Source organism: Penicillium expansum (assembly GCF_000769745.1).
Source record: "Penicillium expansum strain MD-8 chromosome Unknown contig60, whole genome shotgun sequence".
Taxonomy (NCBI): Eukaryota; Fungi; Ascomycota; class Eurotiomycetes; order Eurotiales; family Aspergillaceae; genus Penicillium; species Penicillium expansum.
The window spans coordinates 270315-284764 of record NW_015971399.1 but is presented as its reverse complement, the minus strand read 5'-3'; the positions used below and the strand labels follow the sequence as shown (position 1 = coordinate 284764).

The following is a 14450-nucleotide window of genomic DNA, read 5'->3' as shown; positions in this document are numbered from 1 at the left end:
TTGTATTGCGTATGCTTTATTCGAGGGTATAGGAGTGATAGGAGTCCGACTAAAACTTACTTAGGTCCGCTATATACCCCCGGGCTTAGTAGCATGGATATCAAGCCCTGACATAAGTTCTAATTCGTTTTCGTTGTGCTGGTGGCGATATATATATATATATATCAAAAGGTTCACCCAAAAAGATATGGGTCAAGAGTTTTTGCCTCGCTGTAAAATTCAGCCATCGGTGAGTACAGAAGATTTCTAAACAAATAATTCAGTAAAGCTCGAAATATCTGTACATATAGTGACGATGCTATAGGGGATAAATTGGAAATAAAATGAGTTTTACTTTATGTTGCATAATAGTGGGCCTCCTTACATCAACTAGCATCATTGGTCTAGTGGTAGAATTCGTCGTTGCCATCGACGAGGCCCGTGTTCGATTCACGGATGATGCACAACAATTTCTTTTTTTGTTCTTGTTTTGTTTTTTTTTTTTTGCTTTATGAATCTTTAGCAATACCCTTTATTGCTAAGATGATGATTTAAAATCAATTGTTATTCTTTGGTATGTACTTACAAGGTCAGCTTGAACGCGCGTGCGTCAGTCCCCTTATAAACATCTAAAGCCCAAATCTACTATCAACCAACAGGAAAACAGTAACTCTCGGCCGCATATGTGCCGGTATTTCAATGCTGAGGAGCCAAATTCCTTTGCTTTCTTTGCATAAAAACTACGACGGCAATCAATAAAGCGTGGACCCTATATATTAGGTACATATGGACCTATAATTTGAGTAAATTTCGGTTGACGGTCACTGATCTGTTTTTTGTCGATTCCTACATGTTCACAATAATTATCCGAGCAAAACAGGTTGATTCACTTGGATTGGAATACTTCGTAATGTTGCTCTAGTATATAATTTGCTGTAACCTGGTTTGTACTGCCGCCATCTCCGGCTTTTCGATTCCTGCCAGCATCTGCACTAGACCATAGATAGAGGAAAACCGTGGTGCTCCATGATCCATTGGCTATGGATTCTTCGGGCATGTATGAACATGTTCTACCCGGTTTTTGGAGTCTGATGTTTCATATTCAAGCGTTGTAGAGGTCATCTAGAGTAGTTGTCTGCTGCTTGTACCATTATGTTACCATTATGTTCCAGCAAGCACTATGTAAAATGATATGAGTTGTTAAAGCAAATTATATTGTGCAATCTTCAGTGAAATATAGCTTGTCACACATTCGAGTGCACCGTTCTTTAGCGAAGCCAAGCGGTTGAAATAATTTCCAACCCGTCTTTCATCCAATCCGTTTCCAGCGTTGTCGCAAAGTCAAACCCATGATCACCATCTCCACCGTAGAACTTAATTATTGCATCAGGCGCTCTTTCTCGCACTAAATCGTAAAACCGCTGAGAGCCCTCAAATGGCACAGCTGAGTCCTGTTTTCCATGGAAAATAAAAGTTGGAGGTAGTTTCAGATTTCCGGTAGAAGCGAGACTCTCAACCCTAGTCAGTGGGAATAGATAGTCTTCTGACCCGAGGAACTCTAGTAATCGACCATTTTGAAAGACCGAGAATGCCAGCTTTAGACGATCCGGGGGATTCGCACCAGTAACCGCGGTAGGTGAGGGTGCGCATCGCATAGCTGAAATGTGTTCTTCAATAATTTCATTCGGCAGGTTGGGCACTCCAAGGATAGGTTTGGAATATGCCTCTGTGTAGAACCTTGACTTCACATCAAGGACCGGATAGGCTCCGATAACCGCACGAATTTCCGATGGGTGGCTGAGTGCGAGTTGCATAGCCAGATATCCGCCTTATATTTGAGTTAGATCCCTTGTTCGCCATATTGGATTCCATCCCAAAAGACTTACCTGCGCTTTCCCCAACAACGAGGAGCCTGTCAAGGTCGGGAATAATGTGACCGCCGCTGGCGTCTTTGATTATTTCAGCAAATTGGGGGGTATGCACCCAATGCCAAAAATCGTCCATGTCTTCCAATATCTCTTTTCCGGATACTTCAGGCAACAAACGGTAGTCTGGAGCCACGATAATTGCACCTGTTGAAATGGCGTAGTCCAACGTCCAATTCGCGAACCAAACAGGATAATGGCTAGAACCGGTAACCTATAGGTGGGTTAATCTACGATCGAATGATTGCAATATAGTCTACTCAGCGCAAATATAGCCCTTACCAAAAATCCGCCATGAATCCGTATCATTACTGGGTATTTTGAAAGTTCTTGTTTAGATAGTATAGTCCGTGGTATGAGGATGTCGGCATTGATGTGAGAGCGACCCTCGTTTAAGCCTTTGTAACTCGTGTTGATTACTTCAAATGGTTGATATTTATTAGCGTTGTCAAACTGGGAAAGAACTTCCACCAGATGTAGATAAGGATCGGTCGCCATTTTGATGTTTTAACATGCGAAAATGGACAGAGAGACAATGGGGCGAGGAGGGGTTATTAGTTCGTTTATATATCCTGCTCTTCTCCTGCCCTAACACCATTTTCGGGTTATGGACGACACCGAAGGGCCGAGTACCCCGAGACACATAACCTGGGCCCCACTCTACCAGAAATGAACTAAGCTATGGAGGGGGTACGTAGACATTCGAACTAGTCCGCGATTGATGATTGACTGGACAAAAATCGTATTTTCGGCGCTAGTAGTGGCGTTAGTAGGCTTAGCACGATCATGGCTAGATTCTCTGCTATCGGATTCAAATCCCGACACCGACAATAAAGAAGAACAAGCGATTTGTACTATTTGAACCAGAATTTTAAAGTAGAGAAACACGACTATCAGAATATGTTGGTAGCTTCATTTCTTACCAATGGGGAAGTCAGTCACCATCAACCCATCTTAGTCCCACATCTATAGATGTGGCTGCCCTAGTTGTGAAGACCACCATTGGTCAATAAATGTATGATCCCAGGTTTAGTGGTGCCTATTTTGGTAGTTATTGCCGTTGGTGGGTGAGCAGTGTCCAAGCCCTGTACAATATATATATTTAGCAACATATCCATCCTTCTTCAATTTGAATGCTCGTATGAGATAAGCAAGGCAACAAGGACTAAGGGCAAGGCAAGCTAACAAAGAGAAAATATGATAAACTAAATAAAGAACATAAACAGAAAGAGAAAGTATAGATGTAGAAATGGTGCAAACATAGCAAACAGATAATCGGCATATCGGCGCGTTTCCCCGCTGTAAATTGATTGCGCAACTAAAAGGGAAAAAGAAAAGAAACAGCAAACAACCCGGCTATTTTTGCCTATTTGTTGGTCCAAGTTGCCCTCCAACTTCTCGCGATCTACACCTTTCCATTGAATCACCACCGATAGACCGGAACCCCCGGTTAAGCAACAAGATGGGCCAAGACATGTCCCCGCCACAGGGCGTCACATCCCTGCTAGACACAGATCTGTACAAGCTGACCATGCAATGCGCGGTCTTCAAATACTTTCCAGATGTTTGTGAGTAGCCCTAACTGAGGAATGAGAGATCCGGGGCTGATCTGGGCGCAGACGTGACCTACGGTTACAGGAATCGGACCCCGCACATGAAATTGCAACGCGGGGCATACAAATGGCTTTTGGAGCAGATGGACAGTAAGTATACCCCTTCTTGTCGCAATTATACAGCTTATAACTGACACGCGTAAAGAACTGGCCGTGATTCGCGTCACCGCCGAAGAGCGTGAATGGCTCCGCCAAAACTGCCCCTACCTCAATGACGAGTACCTCGCCTTCCTAGAGACCTTCCACCTCAGACCCTCCGAGCATATCAAGATCAAGTTTATTCCGGAACAAGACACGGGCAGCGATAACGATGAGGGCAACGTGGAGTACATTGTTGAGGGTCTCTGGCTCGACACGATCTTGTATGAAATCCCGCTGCTGGCGCTGACCAGCCAAGCGTACTTCATGTTCACCGACAAGGACTGGGACTACGAAAACCAGGAAGAGAAAGCATATCAGAAGGGTTGCACTTTGCTCCAGAATGGCTGTGTGTTCTCTGAATTCGGCTCCCGCCGTCGCCGTGACTACCATACCCAGGACCTGGTTATGAAGGGACTTTGCCGTGCGGCGGAGGAAGGAAAGAAGCAGGGCTGGCCCGGAGTCATGACCGGAACTAGCAATGTTCACTTTGCTATGAAATACAATAAGGGTGCTGTCGGTACCGTGGCACACGAATGGTACATGACCATTGCGGCTATCACGGACGACTACCAAAAGGCCAATGAGTTGGCCTTGAGTTACTGGCTTGGCTGTTTCGGAGAGGGGGTATGTAATTTTCAAATCCAGAGTATTCAGAAACGCCGCAGACTAATCAGTAAAACACAGGTTCTTGGAATTGCTCTCACTGACACCTTCGGTACGCCGGCTTTCCTGGATGCTTTCAGCAAGCCTATCTCAGTACCAAACCAAAAGGGTGATATTAAGCCGAACACGATAACCTACGCCCAGAGCTACGCCGGTGTCCGCCAAGATTCAGGCGACCCAACGTTCTTCGTCAAGATGGTCCGGGACTTCTATGATAGCCAGGGTATCACCGACACCAAGACAGTGGTGTTCTCAGATTCGCTAGATATCGAACACTGCTTGGAGTACAAAGAAATTGCCGAAAAAGCAGGCTTTAACCCTACCTTTGGAGTGGGAACATTCTTTACAAGTAAGTTTGAGTTTTATAATCCTACAACACAGAACATAACACTGATAAATTGTCAGATGATTTTATCAACAAATCAACCGGACAGAAGTCCAAGCCTCTCAACATCGTTATCAAGATCGCCACCGCGAACGGCAGTCCCGCTGTCAAGCTTAGCGACAATCTGGGCAAAAACATGGGCGATTCCGCTAAGGTCCAGGAAGTCAAGATGAAGCTGGGCTACGTCGAGCAAGAGTGGGAAGAGGGTGATGAGAGTCGCCGCTGGACGAAGCAGGCATAGAGTGCCTATCCTTGTGATACAATTCCCCAAATCCTAGAATATTTCCTAACCATTTGCTAAACATGAGCCATGATCATATTGTATTAGAGAGGCTGTTATTGATTTTTGCTAGACATAATGTGCCAACTCAGAATAAGAATACATGATATCCTTGACGACGTTTCAATTCCGTTCTTCAGCAATGAATCTCTCCAGTGATGTACAGCCGAGTCATGTGCACTCAAAGCTTACAACACCTCGTCCTCATCCTCGTACTCTTCGTCCTCTTCGTACTCTCCGTCCTCCTCTCCGTCATCTTGATATTCTTCAACTTTTTCGACGTTCTGCTGCTCCTCGACTACCTCCACACCCAGCAGCTTCAACGCCTCATCAACGGCCTTCGTAGCAGACAGAACCTGGGAAATATCAACCGAAATCTCAGCAGCAGAAGCATACTGTCCCCGCCAGCACCTCTCCACAATGTGACTAGCCACATAGTCATTGTTTGGAAACTCCCCGTTCATGAATCGAGCATTGATAATCTTCTCATCATCAAAGCTATCCAACTCAGGAAAAACCTCGTGACCAGCAATAAGATGATACATGGCCGATCCGACAGCAAAGAGATCAGTCCGATAACTCGCAGAATAGAGATGCTGCCTCGGCATGTACGACTTGGCGCACTCACGGGTCAATCCATCGAGCAGGGTTCTACCGTCCTCGCTGGAGATGACCAGACCCTGGAAGTCCGCGAGGATGATATCAAAGTTGTCATCGAGAAGGACGTTGTGCAGACAGATATCGCAGTGGATGACGCGCTTGAAGTGCACGAAGGACAGTGTGTCCACGAGCTGCTTGCACCACTCGAGGCGGCGCTCGAGTGTCGTGCATGGGTGGTTCTTGATGTAGTTGCGGAGCGTGCCGTTGGGGTAGTACTTCAGAATGAGACCGTCTTCGGCAAGACCCTTGGATTCGATGATTCGGGGGTGCGGGCCTATGATTTGCAGGATGCGGTTCTCCACTTTGATACTCATTAGGAAGCTGGGATCATTGAAGTCGGATGCGTATTTCAGAACCAATTTATCATTGAGTCTGCCGACGTGGCAGGAGCCGCGTGAGATCACTTCTTCCACGCCCGGTGGGATGCGTTCCTTTGGATCTGCGTAGCTGCGTCTGCGAACTTGGCGGATGATTTGGCCCGTCATATTACGCCGTGGGCATGTTAGCTAGTCTTTGTTTGCGGTTACGGTGTATGCATAATAGTACTCACGTTTTGGGTGGGGATATTCATCGTGCATAGATTGCGTATTGCGTGAAACAATAATGATGGGTCAATGTAAGAACCGGTTAGATGGGCAAGAAAAGGATTAAGTGGAATAGAGAGAAGATGCAGGTGGAATACTACACACATCAATGGACTAGCAAACGGTCTTGTTGTTGACCTAGAGAACGCGCGGGACGACTAAGCTGCTATACAGACTTCTAGGGCATGGGACCACAACATTCTATATAAATTTGAGTGTCCGAGGACTTTTACCAAGTAAGTAATCTTGGAACCTTAACGTATGGTTGCTTTTGATAGAGACTGGATTATAACGGAAAGAGGCTATCTGAATGGTTGCAGTTCTGGGTCTAGTGGCTACCGGATCACAGTAGACTCTAAAGAGACACTTCATCATGAGAAGGCATTTACCTCGAAACAAAATGCATGTCGGCATGCTAACGGGGTGCAATATGGAGTCAGACGGCCCTGCATTTATTTTGGGGGCTTGCAAACAACCATGCAGAATCGCAGAAAGCATTGTAGCTCATATACATTGGGCTCAATGTATATGAGCTACTACTGTCGTCCGGTTGTAGGCATTGTTGGGGATCGGATAGCCTGGGAATCTAGCAAAGCCCTGGGACAGGAAAGACTTATCCCACTAGATATAGCATACTCTGTGATGACAAGTGGTATAAATAATTTAAGTTCATGATTAAAACAATGGATATCTTCGCAAATTGATATCGGGAACAGTTATCTGTCCATTCTCGTCGATACCCTCAAGCAAATCTGTTGATGATGATCGATGATTCATGTTCGTCATCTTCACCCAGATGGTTACTACAGAACCAACAAGTTAGTATCTGGATAATCTACTATAAAAACACATGTGAGAATCTCACCGCTTGATATATCATCTTCACTAGTATGTTTCATTAGATAAGAGAAGGCTGGCCTGTAAGCTCGAGAGACAGGAAGGTGAAGCGAGACAGGCGAGAATTTCTTCGAATGAAGTTCTCCAGAAAGCTCTATGCATAAGGTTCCTCAATGAGACAAGGCTCGAGGAATCAGCTGTTTCGGGAATCTGAAAGTATTTAGATTAGGCACTCTGTATCTTTGGAACAACCAGCGAGTCAAGAAATGCTAGCAGATGTCGGGAAATGCTGGTACATGCAGAGTATCAAAATGGAGGCTAACACCATCCCTGCAAAACTGGTCCACCCAGGCTTGACTGGGGCCTTAATCTATGGTCATTCTTCCTGGTCAGCATGTGAAAATATCAGGGATCCGCTCCAGGAAAAAGAAGGCGCATCAAGTATCAATTTTTTGCATCAATTCACTCACCCGCATATACGTCCGAGTCTGTCTGAGCCACGGTGTTCTTTCTTATTAAAAAATGATGGATGTGGGAACGGTCCCACCCACCATTAGAGAGCAGAGTGATGATGTTGGTAACAAGAGGGAAGGCAGACATCGATTTGAGAGATGTTTCCATATATTTCCGCTCTGCCTGCATTGTATCTGGCTGCTTCCACCTTTTCCTGTGCTTCAGATCATGACCAAACATTGTCAGTTGTTTGCTTCTGGGTTGAGGAAACCAGAAGTAACACAGACAGCCTTCCAATTCTGGCAACTCCAAGAATTTTGGGCCCAGTTCTGAAAAAGAAAGCCAGATGACGCTTGTCTGAGCTGACACTGGACCCTGGCATTTCTCCAGATCAATTTATCGCTGTCTGTGAAAGAAATCCAGACACAGCAATTAAACACCGAGCCCTTACTCAACTCAACGTAGCTATGCCTTGTTTTGATGTTTTGCCGAGCTTGTTCGTTGACGAAGTAGAGAGCAGAGAGGGGTCAAAAGACGAAGAGTTTGGTTTATCTCAGAGCCTCGAGCGCAGCTTCGCCTCGGTTGCAACAGTAAGCTGAGAGGTTACCCAGAAGTTTATCTCCTACATGTTGTAGGATGGCAGGTTTCGGGAAATTAAAAAGGTCCGTAGCGGGTCACTTTCCAGGTCTCTGTCAGCTGCGCTTGGGACACGCAAGCAGGCTAGACCACCGAACAAGCAGCTTGCACACAAATCCCGAGCCAGGGAGATAAAACGGACGATGGCGGCGACGCATGGTGGGAGCATCAAACACCACGGGTAGGATGCAGTGGAGGCACATTTCACGGACTTCAGAGGAGGGTGAGCGCAGCGACGGGCTAGGAGGACTACGGGGAACTATCCGTGGAGGCAATCGAGCAGAAATAGGTCAGCACTCCCCAGGTCTCGGACAAACCAAGTGATACTTTTAACTGCCGGTCGGCTAGTTGTGACAAATTCGATGTCCGAGCCATTATTAGAGCCAGTGGTGATGATTGAGGTTCCGCTCTCGGTATGGCGTTGTGTAGGCCCGGGACGTGTGAGGAAGATAGTACTGATGGGTCTTGGTTGGTGTGATGTTTCCAGCAAACCCAGAAAGTCTGGGAGCGAGGACGACACGAGTACTGGCTTTGACAGATATCTTCAACAGAGTCAGTATGCTGTGCTCACATCAAGGGAAAAGCCAGCGGCCAACCTAGGAAATTCACCATCGGCCGGCTGCAAGGTAATCACCTCTATATCAGAACTTCGGTCCGAGGCAATTGTCACAATCGACATTCGGCTGCCGGAGTGCCGGTGCTGTGATAGGGAGGGATAAAACTGGGACGGGGAGGGCTGTCGCTGGCTCCGACGTGTCTTGGTTCAAGCAACGAGGTCATAATTCGACAGACGGTCGAAGGGGAGCTTTATCAGGAAGCCAGTCTCATGAGCTCGATGACCAGGCACTTAATTCACTTCCGTATCGTTGAATCGCTGTTTATAAAACAGTTTCAGAATAGCGAAGTCGAGGCGAACAGTGGCTATGGCAGACCCCTTGTCCGAGATAGCCCATATGCCGTGCTAACGTCAAAGGAAAAGCCAGAGTTCAGTTCAACTTGTTTCGAAACAAGCAGCGCAGTCGACATTTAATCGAGGGTCGCCGTATGGAGCTTGACAAGGAGCATCAGTGTCGTGAGCCCAATAGATTTTTGACAGTCGGCACTCCAGACACTCCCTCTTCATTCATCGCTCTATGCAATAAAGGCTCAAAATGCACATGAAGAACCGATTTTACGGTGTGCCTATGTCGAGACAATAATCAGAAAGACAAGCAAAAAGCAAGCGTTCTCGAGTACTTACATGGCAAACTCGATATTTTGATCCTCGGCCATAGATATCTTCAAGTTTTTGGATTTCCTCCAACGTAAAGGCAATATGTAATTACTGGCGAGTTTGTGCTGACCCACAGTATCTGTCTACTGATGCATGGTCTGAATGTTGGCTCGCATTTTGAAGTGAGTGCTTTCCAAGGAAGCGTCGGTGTCCGAAGATACCCCGAAACCATCACCAAATTCCCACATCATTGTATGGTTGTCCAGAACAGGTTCAGAATCGCCAATTCAAAGCCGAATGGTGAATATAGCGGGCTATCATATATAGCAAGGCATTCATGGTCCAGATGTGTCTGGACATATAGGAAACATCGCGGGCTGGATAACGGGATGATGTTTTGGAGAGCAGGGAGAAATAATCCGTGGAAAATAGTGGCCATGGGAATTATATAACAAACATCCGTACTAATGACTCAGGCACCTAGGCATGTGATTCACAAAGAATATGATTGTGCACGTATGCAGTTCATGTTTGCTTTGTTTGTATTTCAGTCCAATGCATATATACAAAGGTAGACCCATTCTTGTCTACTTCCCTCTGCTTCCATAGAGAACCACCCATTAGATATCTCTGTCTATCTTATTCATCAGATACCCCAGACAAGCAGGGCATGATTCAAGGTATGACGACATTCAAATACCGATTTTTATATACACTAGAACATGTCATCACCAGACTGGAACCCCAAGTCTCGATCCAGATCGCCAGTGATTTCGGGCCTTCCATCGTTCATTGACTGATGACGAGAATGAACTGAGCGAATGTCATCTGTATCCCTCAAAGTAAAAGAGAATGGATCGTCGAGGTTTTGATCTTGATCTAGGGGAGGAGTTGTCTTTTCGGGTTTGCGAAAGGCGTCTGTGTTGCTGTATAGATTTAGGTCGGTGTCTTGGAACAGCTCTTGTGCCCAGTCGATTGTATCTTGGTCTTGAGGTGGTGGTGACATATAGGGTTTGTCTGGATTGTTGGACTTCATTGGATTGGGAGGGGTCTGAAAGTCGGGGAAGGAGTCGATGTCGATGGAGAGATAGTTGAAAGGATTGTTGTCTATGATGCCGAGGTCGGTATATTGATCGAATACATTGGGGAATAAAGGCGGGGCAGGTTCATGCGTGGGCTCCATGCTAGGCTTTCTTTGATGCATGTTCTGTTGCGTAGATGCAGTTTGTGCTCGCGACTTGGGAGTCTCGGTTACACTAGCAGGTGGGGCTGGTTGGGCTTGGGAGATGGAGTTGGTATTGCTTGGTTTCCTGGTCGCCAACGATGTGGCAGGAGCGTCGAGGTTGTATTCCATGACTTGAAAGAATGTACTGGAGGCACCTGCCTGCATTTTGATGGCGGCCTCAATGTTGGCGAACTCTTGGCCGGCGGCTGGATAAATATCCTTAAGACAGTGGAGGACTTTAATACAGCGATGGAAATTGTCCACACTGCTTTCACGGACAGCGGGGTCGTCGGACATGGTGTTGGTTAAATGTGCCACAGCGGCAGGTAGAATCACAGTCACTCCAGACTGCGGTAGAAACCTTGTGAGGTTGAGGTGATTTAAGCCTTGAATAATATGTGTGATCCCCGCAGCAGCATCGTTCATTTTTGTGCGAGCAGCATCGCGCCAGTCCGTCCGTGATTTAGATTGATCTTTTGAAGAATTTGCCCAAGGCCGGTGAAGTGCGCTGCTAGTAGCATGGTAGAGCATACGTAGCATCGCACCATGAAGCAGCAGTACATCTTCACCATCATGGAAGTTCTTTCCCGACTTCGGAATGAATTGTGCATCTTTAGGGAGCGCACTAAGCCATGAGTCGAGTTTCTGGCCGCATCGCGCAAACTCGGACTCGGAAGCCTGTCGAGGGGTAAGTGTGACCGTAGTCCGGTCTGTAGCTCCAAACTGGCGCTGGGATGGTGTATACTGCGCGAATATTACCCTACCAATACATTGGCAGAGCTTCACCTTCTCGATGAACATGGTAGCGAGGCGTTTCTGATGTGACACATCTTGGAGTTGGCGGCAATAGAACTTGGCCACCACATATGGAGAGAAAGGCTCAAAATCAAAATCGTCCAATTTGAGCATGGGGACACTGCTCGTTCCATCGTTAACCTGAAGCGGGCGCCGCATACCCATAGCGATCAACCGATCTCGGGAGTACAGACACCACCAAAGCCGGGAACGGAGCCTTCGAGTCCGTATGTCAATTTCACCTGATGCAGGGTCTTTGTTTAAACCGATCGACTGTGCTTGTGTGTTACAGACTCCCATCCAATCCCAAATATCTCGCTGGGGACTGTTCTCCGAATCAGCCCAGTAGGTCATTAATAGCAGTGTTTGGAGAATCTCGATGCGATCCTCTTCGCAGTCGAGGGAATAGAGTAACTATCGATTCTGAGTTAGTTGAATGATATAGCCACCGCTCGAAGAAAAACAAACTCTTAATCGAGTAAAGAACGCATTACGCGCACTTTTCCGGGTTGAATACCCGGCATCTTGCAAGTGCTTGAGATCGACGAAAGCCGTACCAACGAACATGACTGCCTGAAAGAGTAGGATGCTAACATTTCCCTCAGGGTCATTTTCAGCCACGCATCGTAAAAACTCTTGCAAGTTCAAAACTGGCATGAAGCTGTGCACCCATTGTATGTAACAGCGAAGAAGCTCATCCCGCAACCCGGTCTCTGGAATTGATAGGGCACCACGAAATCGCAGGAACTCCAAGTCCTCCGGGGCGATGCGAGCCGGTAAGGGTTTTAAAAATCGGGGCTCGTCGTCCAGCATCGCTGTCAGTGGATCGAAGTCCGGGTCTATCAAGTCTTGAACGGCAGACACCATATTTGATAGGGGCATCGAGTGCTGCACACCTGGATTCCCCCGTGTCCGCCATATCCCGGGAGATGCTGACTGGTGTAACCATGGGGAGTGCGGATCGTACCCATAAAGATGGTGGCGCTTAGCTATAGGCTCCTGGCTGGATTCTGCTACTTTGCGCTTAAGACTGGTGGAAGACATGACCTCTAGGGCTCTCATGTGCGATGTGTCATGTAGCCCTATTTGGGAATGAAGTATGCAATTTTGTCAAAGAGACGTCAATGCCCCGGGCAAGCTAAGAAGGCGGTGTTCGGAACTGGGGAAATGTGGGGGCATTCTGCGGGGTCTTGGGCCCCTAGGGAGATCGCCCCTTTCCAAACATTCGGTTTGTCATCTTTTTCTTTTGTGCCATTGGAGATTGTTAAAATTGCTAAGTTCTAATTGGCTGGACCTGTAAACATCTCAATTTTTATTTAAAGAAAGAGTATCATAACTTGTTTATAATAACTTGGTTATTTTGAACACTCACATAAAATACGTAAAAGCACCATATTTCCTCTGCCGGGTTGCGGTTTCCCATCTGAGCATCGCTTCTATCAGGCTCACCGAGTAAATACCAGTAAAGTCACGTAATAAACGTGCTCAGGCACATTTAATAAGCACTTAGTCAATATTAATGCTTACCTAGTCCATACCTAAAGGAGCAGTATCCACATTACCGTTTATTTGTGAATAACTTTTGTACACGTACATTTCCATGGCCTGGACTATGCCTCCATTTTTGAATGTGCTTCACCCTCCGACTGCCACCTTACAATATACGTCAAAATGGGATCACATAAACGGGTGAGATGCACTTTTATTGAGTCGGCAGCTCTATGTATGTAATGCAAATGTTTATCTCTCCAGAGGCATCTCGAATGGGAAGATGGGGAGGGTCCCGTGTAGCCAACGACCAGGAGGTATCGCTGGATGATCCGTGATACCCGATATATATCACTACCTATGTATGTAGGTATAATGTGTTACAAAAAAATCATAAATTGTTATATCGCTGCATGTTCAAGGATGGAAACATTGCTATGATTCTTGTTCCTTGCGTATTGAACGACATCTCACATTGGATTGACCTAGATTCAATACACCAAATAAAGAGCCATACACAACTATCTCTGCTTGTTGCAGTCGCTGATCGCCACCCATCTAGTGTTGCCTTCTGATCCTGATACCCGTACACTCGAAGAACGCCGCAAAGGTGGATCCTGTTATTGCCAAGCGCGGTATGATATAGTAGTTCTAGCCTCTTCCAAATCTTAAGAGACTAGGCCGTAATTATCATGGACACAAAATTGGATTGTACCACATCGCCGGACATCCAGCAAATGGCAAAATTCCTGATATTCATGAATCTCAAAACAGGACACAGCATGTCGGATAGTACATGCCCTGCCAATAAAATATTGTACAAATTATCCAATCGAAAAATTACCGAGCAAAAGATGCCTATGCATCATGTGTTTTCCTTTGACCGACGCCGATATGCTTCCACAGTTTCACAAGAGGGAGTCCGAGTCGTATCACCGGAGGTATAAAAGGCGTGATGATTTTACATACTGCGTGAGGTTAGATGATCTTCATTCGGTTGTTCTTGATGGAAACGTGTTGGGTTGGCTCGACTTACGGAGGAAGGAGGAACTCTCCGAAGCTGGAGTGGAGGAATGCGATACCGGCCTAAAACATTTATTGTAAGTTTCACGTATATCATTGGGATGTTGAAATTATGCATTAGCCAACACGTACACCGAAGATCACGATACTGCGGACAATGGTCTTGTTCTCGGGGTTGGTGGCCTCGTCGTAGAGGGTGCTAACGAAGCCCTTCTGGGGCCGAGAGCCGGAGGGAACGATGCGCTGGTTGGGGGCCATTTTGTATGTGATGTGATGAACGAAGGTAGAAGGCGTATGTTGATGTTGATGTTAGAATGATGATCGGACGTCGAGAAATCTGCGGCCTCGGAACGCTTGGCGTTACTGCGTCTTTAGCTCCTGTCGGCAACCGTATTTCTTTTGCCCGCGCAGTGAAGGACGATGCGACAGCGTCTTCTAGCCTTTACTTTATATTTATATTTTCCTCATTGTTGCTCTGAACATCTCACTCACACAATCAATCTTGCTCCATAAACCATTGCCTCAGAGATTGGTTGTCTTCATATTGTCC

At 46.4% G+C, this 14450-nt stretch overlaps 5 protein-coding genes across 5 annotated transcripts; 1 reads left to right on the top strand and 4 right to left on the bottom strand.

Moving 5' to 3' along the window:
• Positions 1-1247: 1247 nt before the first annotated feature.
• Positions 1248-2402, bottom strand: PEX2_023610 (uncharacterized protein; the record flags this gene model as incomplete). The annotated part of the gene is made up of 3 exons (XM_016739636.1): positions 1248-1807; positions 1866-2118; positions 2187-2402. The coding sequence occupies 3 exons, from the start codon at positions 2400-2402 to the stop codon at positions 1248-1250; spliced, it is 1029 nt and encodes a 342-aa protein (XP_016596380.1).
• A 964-nt stretch (positions 2403-3366) lies between these two features.
• On the top strand, positions 3367-4947 carry PEX2_023600 (nicotinate phosphoribosyltransferase; the record flags this gene model as incomplete). The annotated part of the gene is made up of 5 exons (XM_016739635.1): positions 3367-3472; positions 3524-3607; positions 3663-4282; positions 4343-4670; positions 4727-4947. The coding sequence occupies 5 exons, from the start codon at positions 3367-3369 to the stop codon at positions 4945-4947; spliced, it is 1359 nt and encodes a 452-aa protein (XP_016596379.1).
• Positions 4948-5174: 227 nt separating this feature from the next.
• On the bottom strand, positions 5175-6131 carry PEX2_023590 (uncharacterized protein; the record flags this gene model as incomplete). Its single annotated transcript, XM_016739634.1, has 1 exon — positions 5175-6131. One exon carries the CDS (start codon positions 6129-6131, stop codon positions 5175-5177), a length of 957 nt encoding a protein of 318 aa, XP_016596378.1.
• A 3953-nt stretch (positions 6132-10084) lies between these two features.
• PEX2_023580 (transcription factor domain-containing protein) lies at positions 10085-12451 on the bottom strand (the record flags this gene model as incomplete). Its single annotated transcript, XM_016739633.1, has 2 exons — positions 10085-11803; positions 11858-12451. The coding sequence occupies 2 exons, from the start codon at positions 12449-12451 to the stop codon at positions 10085-10087; spliced, it is 2313 nt and encodes a 770-aa protein (XP_016596377.1).
• Positions 12452-13909: 1458 nt separating this feature from the next.
• Positions 13910-14158, bottom strand: PEX2_023570 (uncharacterized protein; the record flags this gene model as incomplete). Its single annotated transcript, XM_016739632.1, has 2 exons — positions 13910-13963; positions 14033-14158. 2 exons carry the CDS (start codon positions 14156-14158, stop codon positions 13910-13912), a joined length of 180 nt encoding a protein of 59 aa, XP_016596376.1.
• Between the last annotated feature and the right edge of the window lie 292 nt (positions 14159-14450).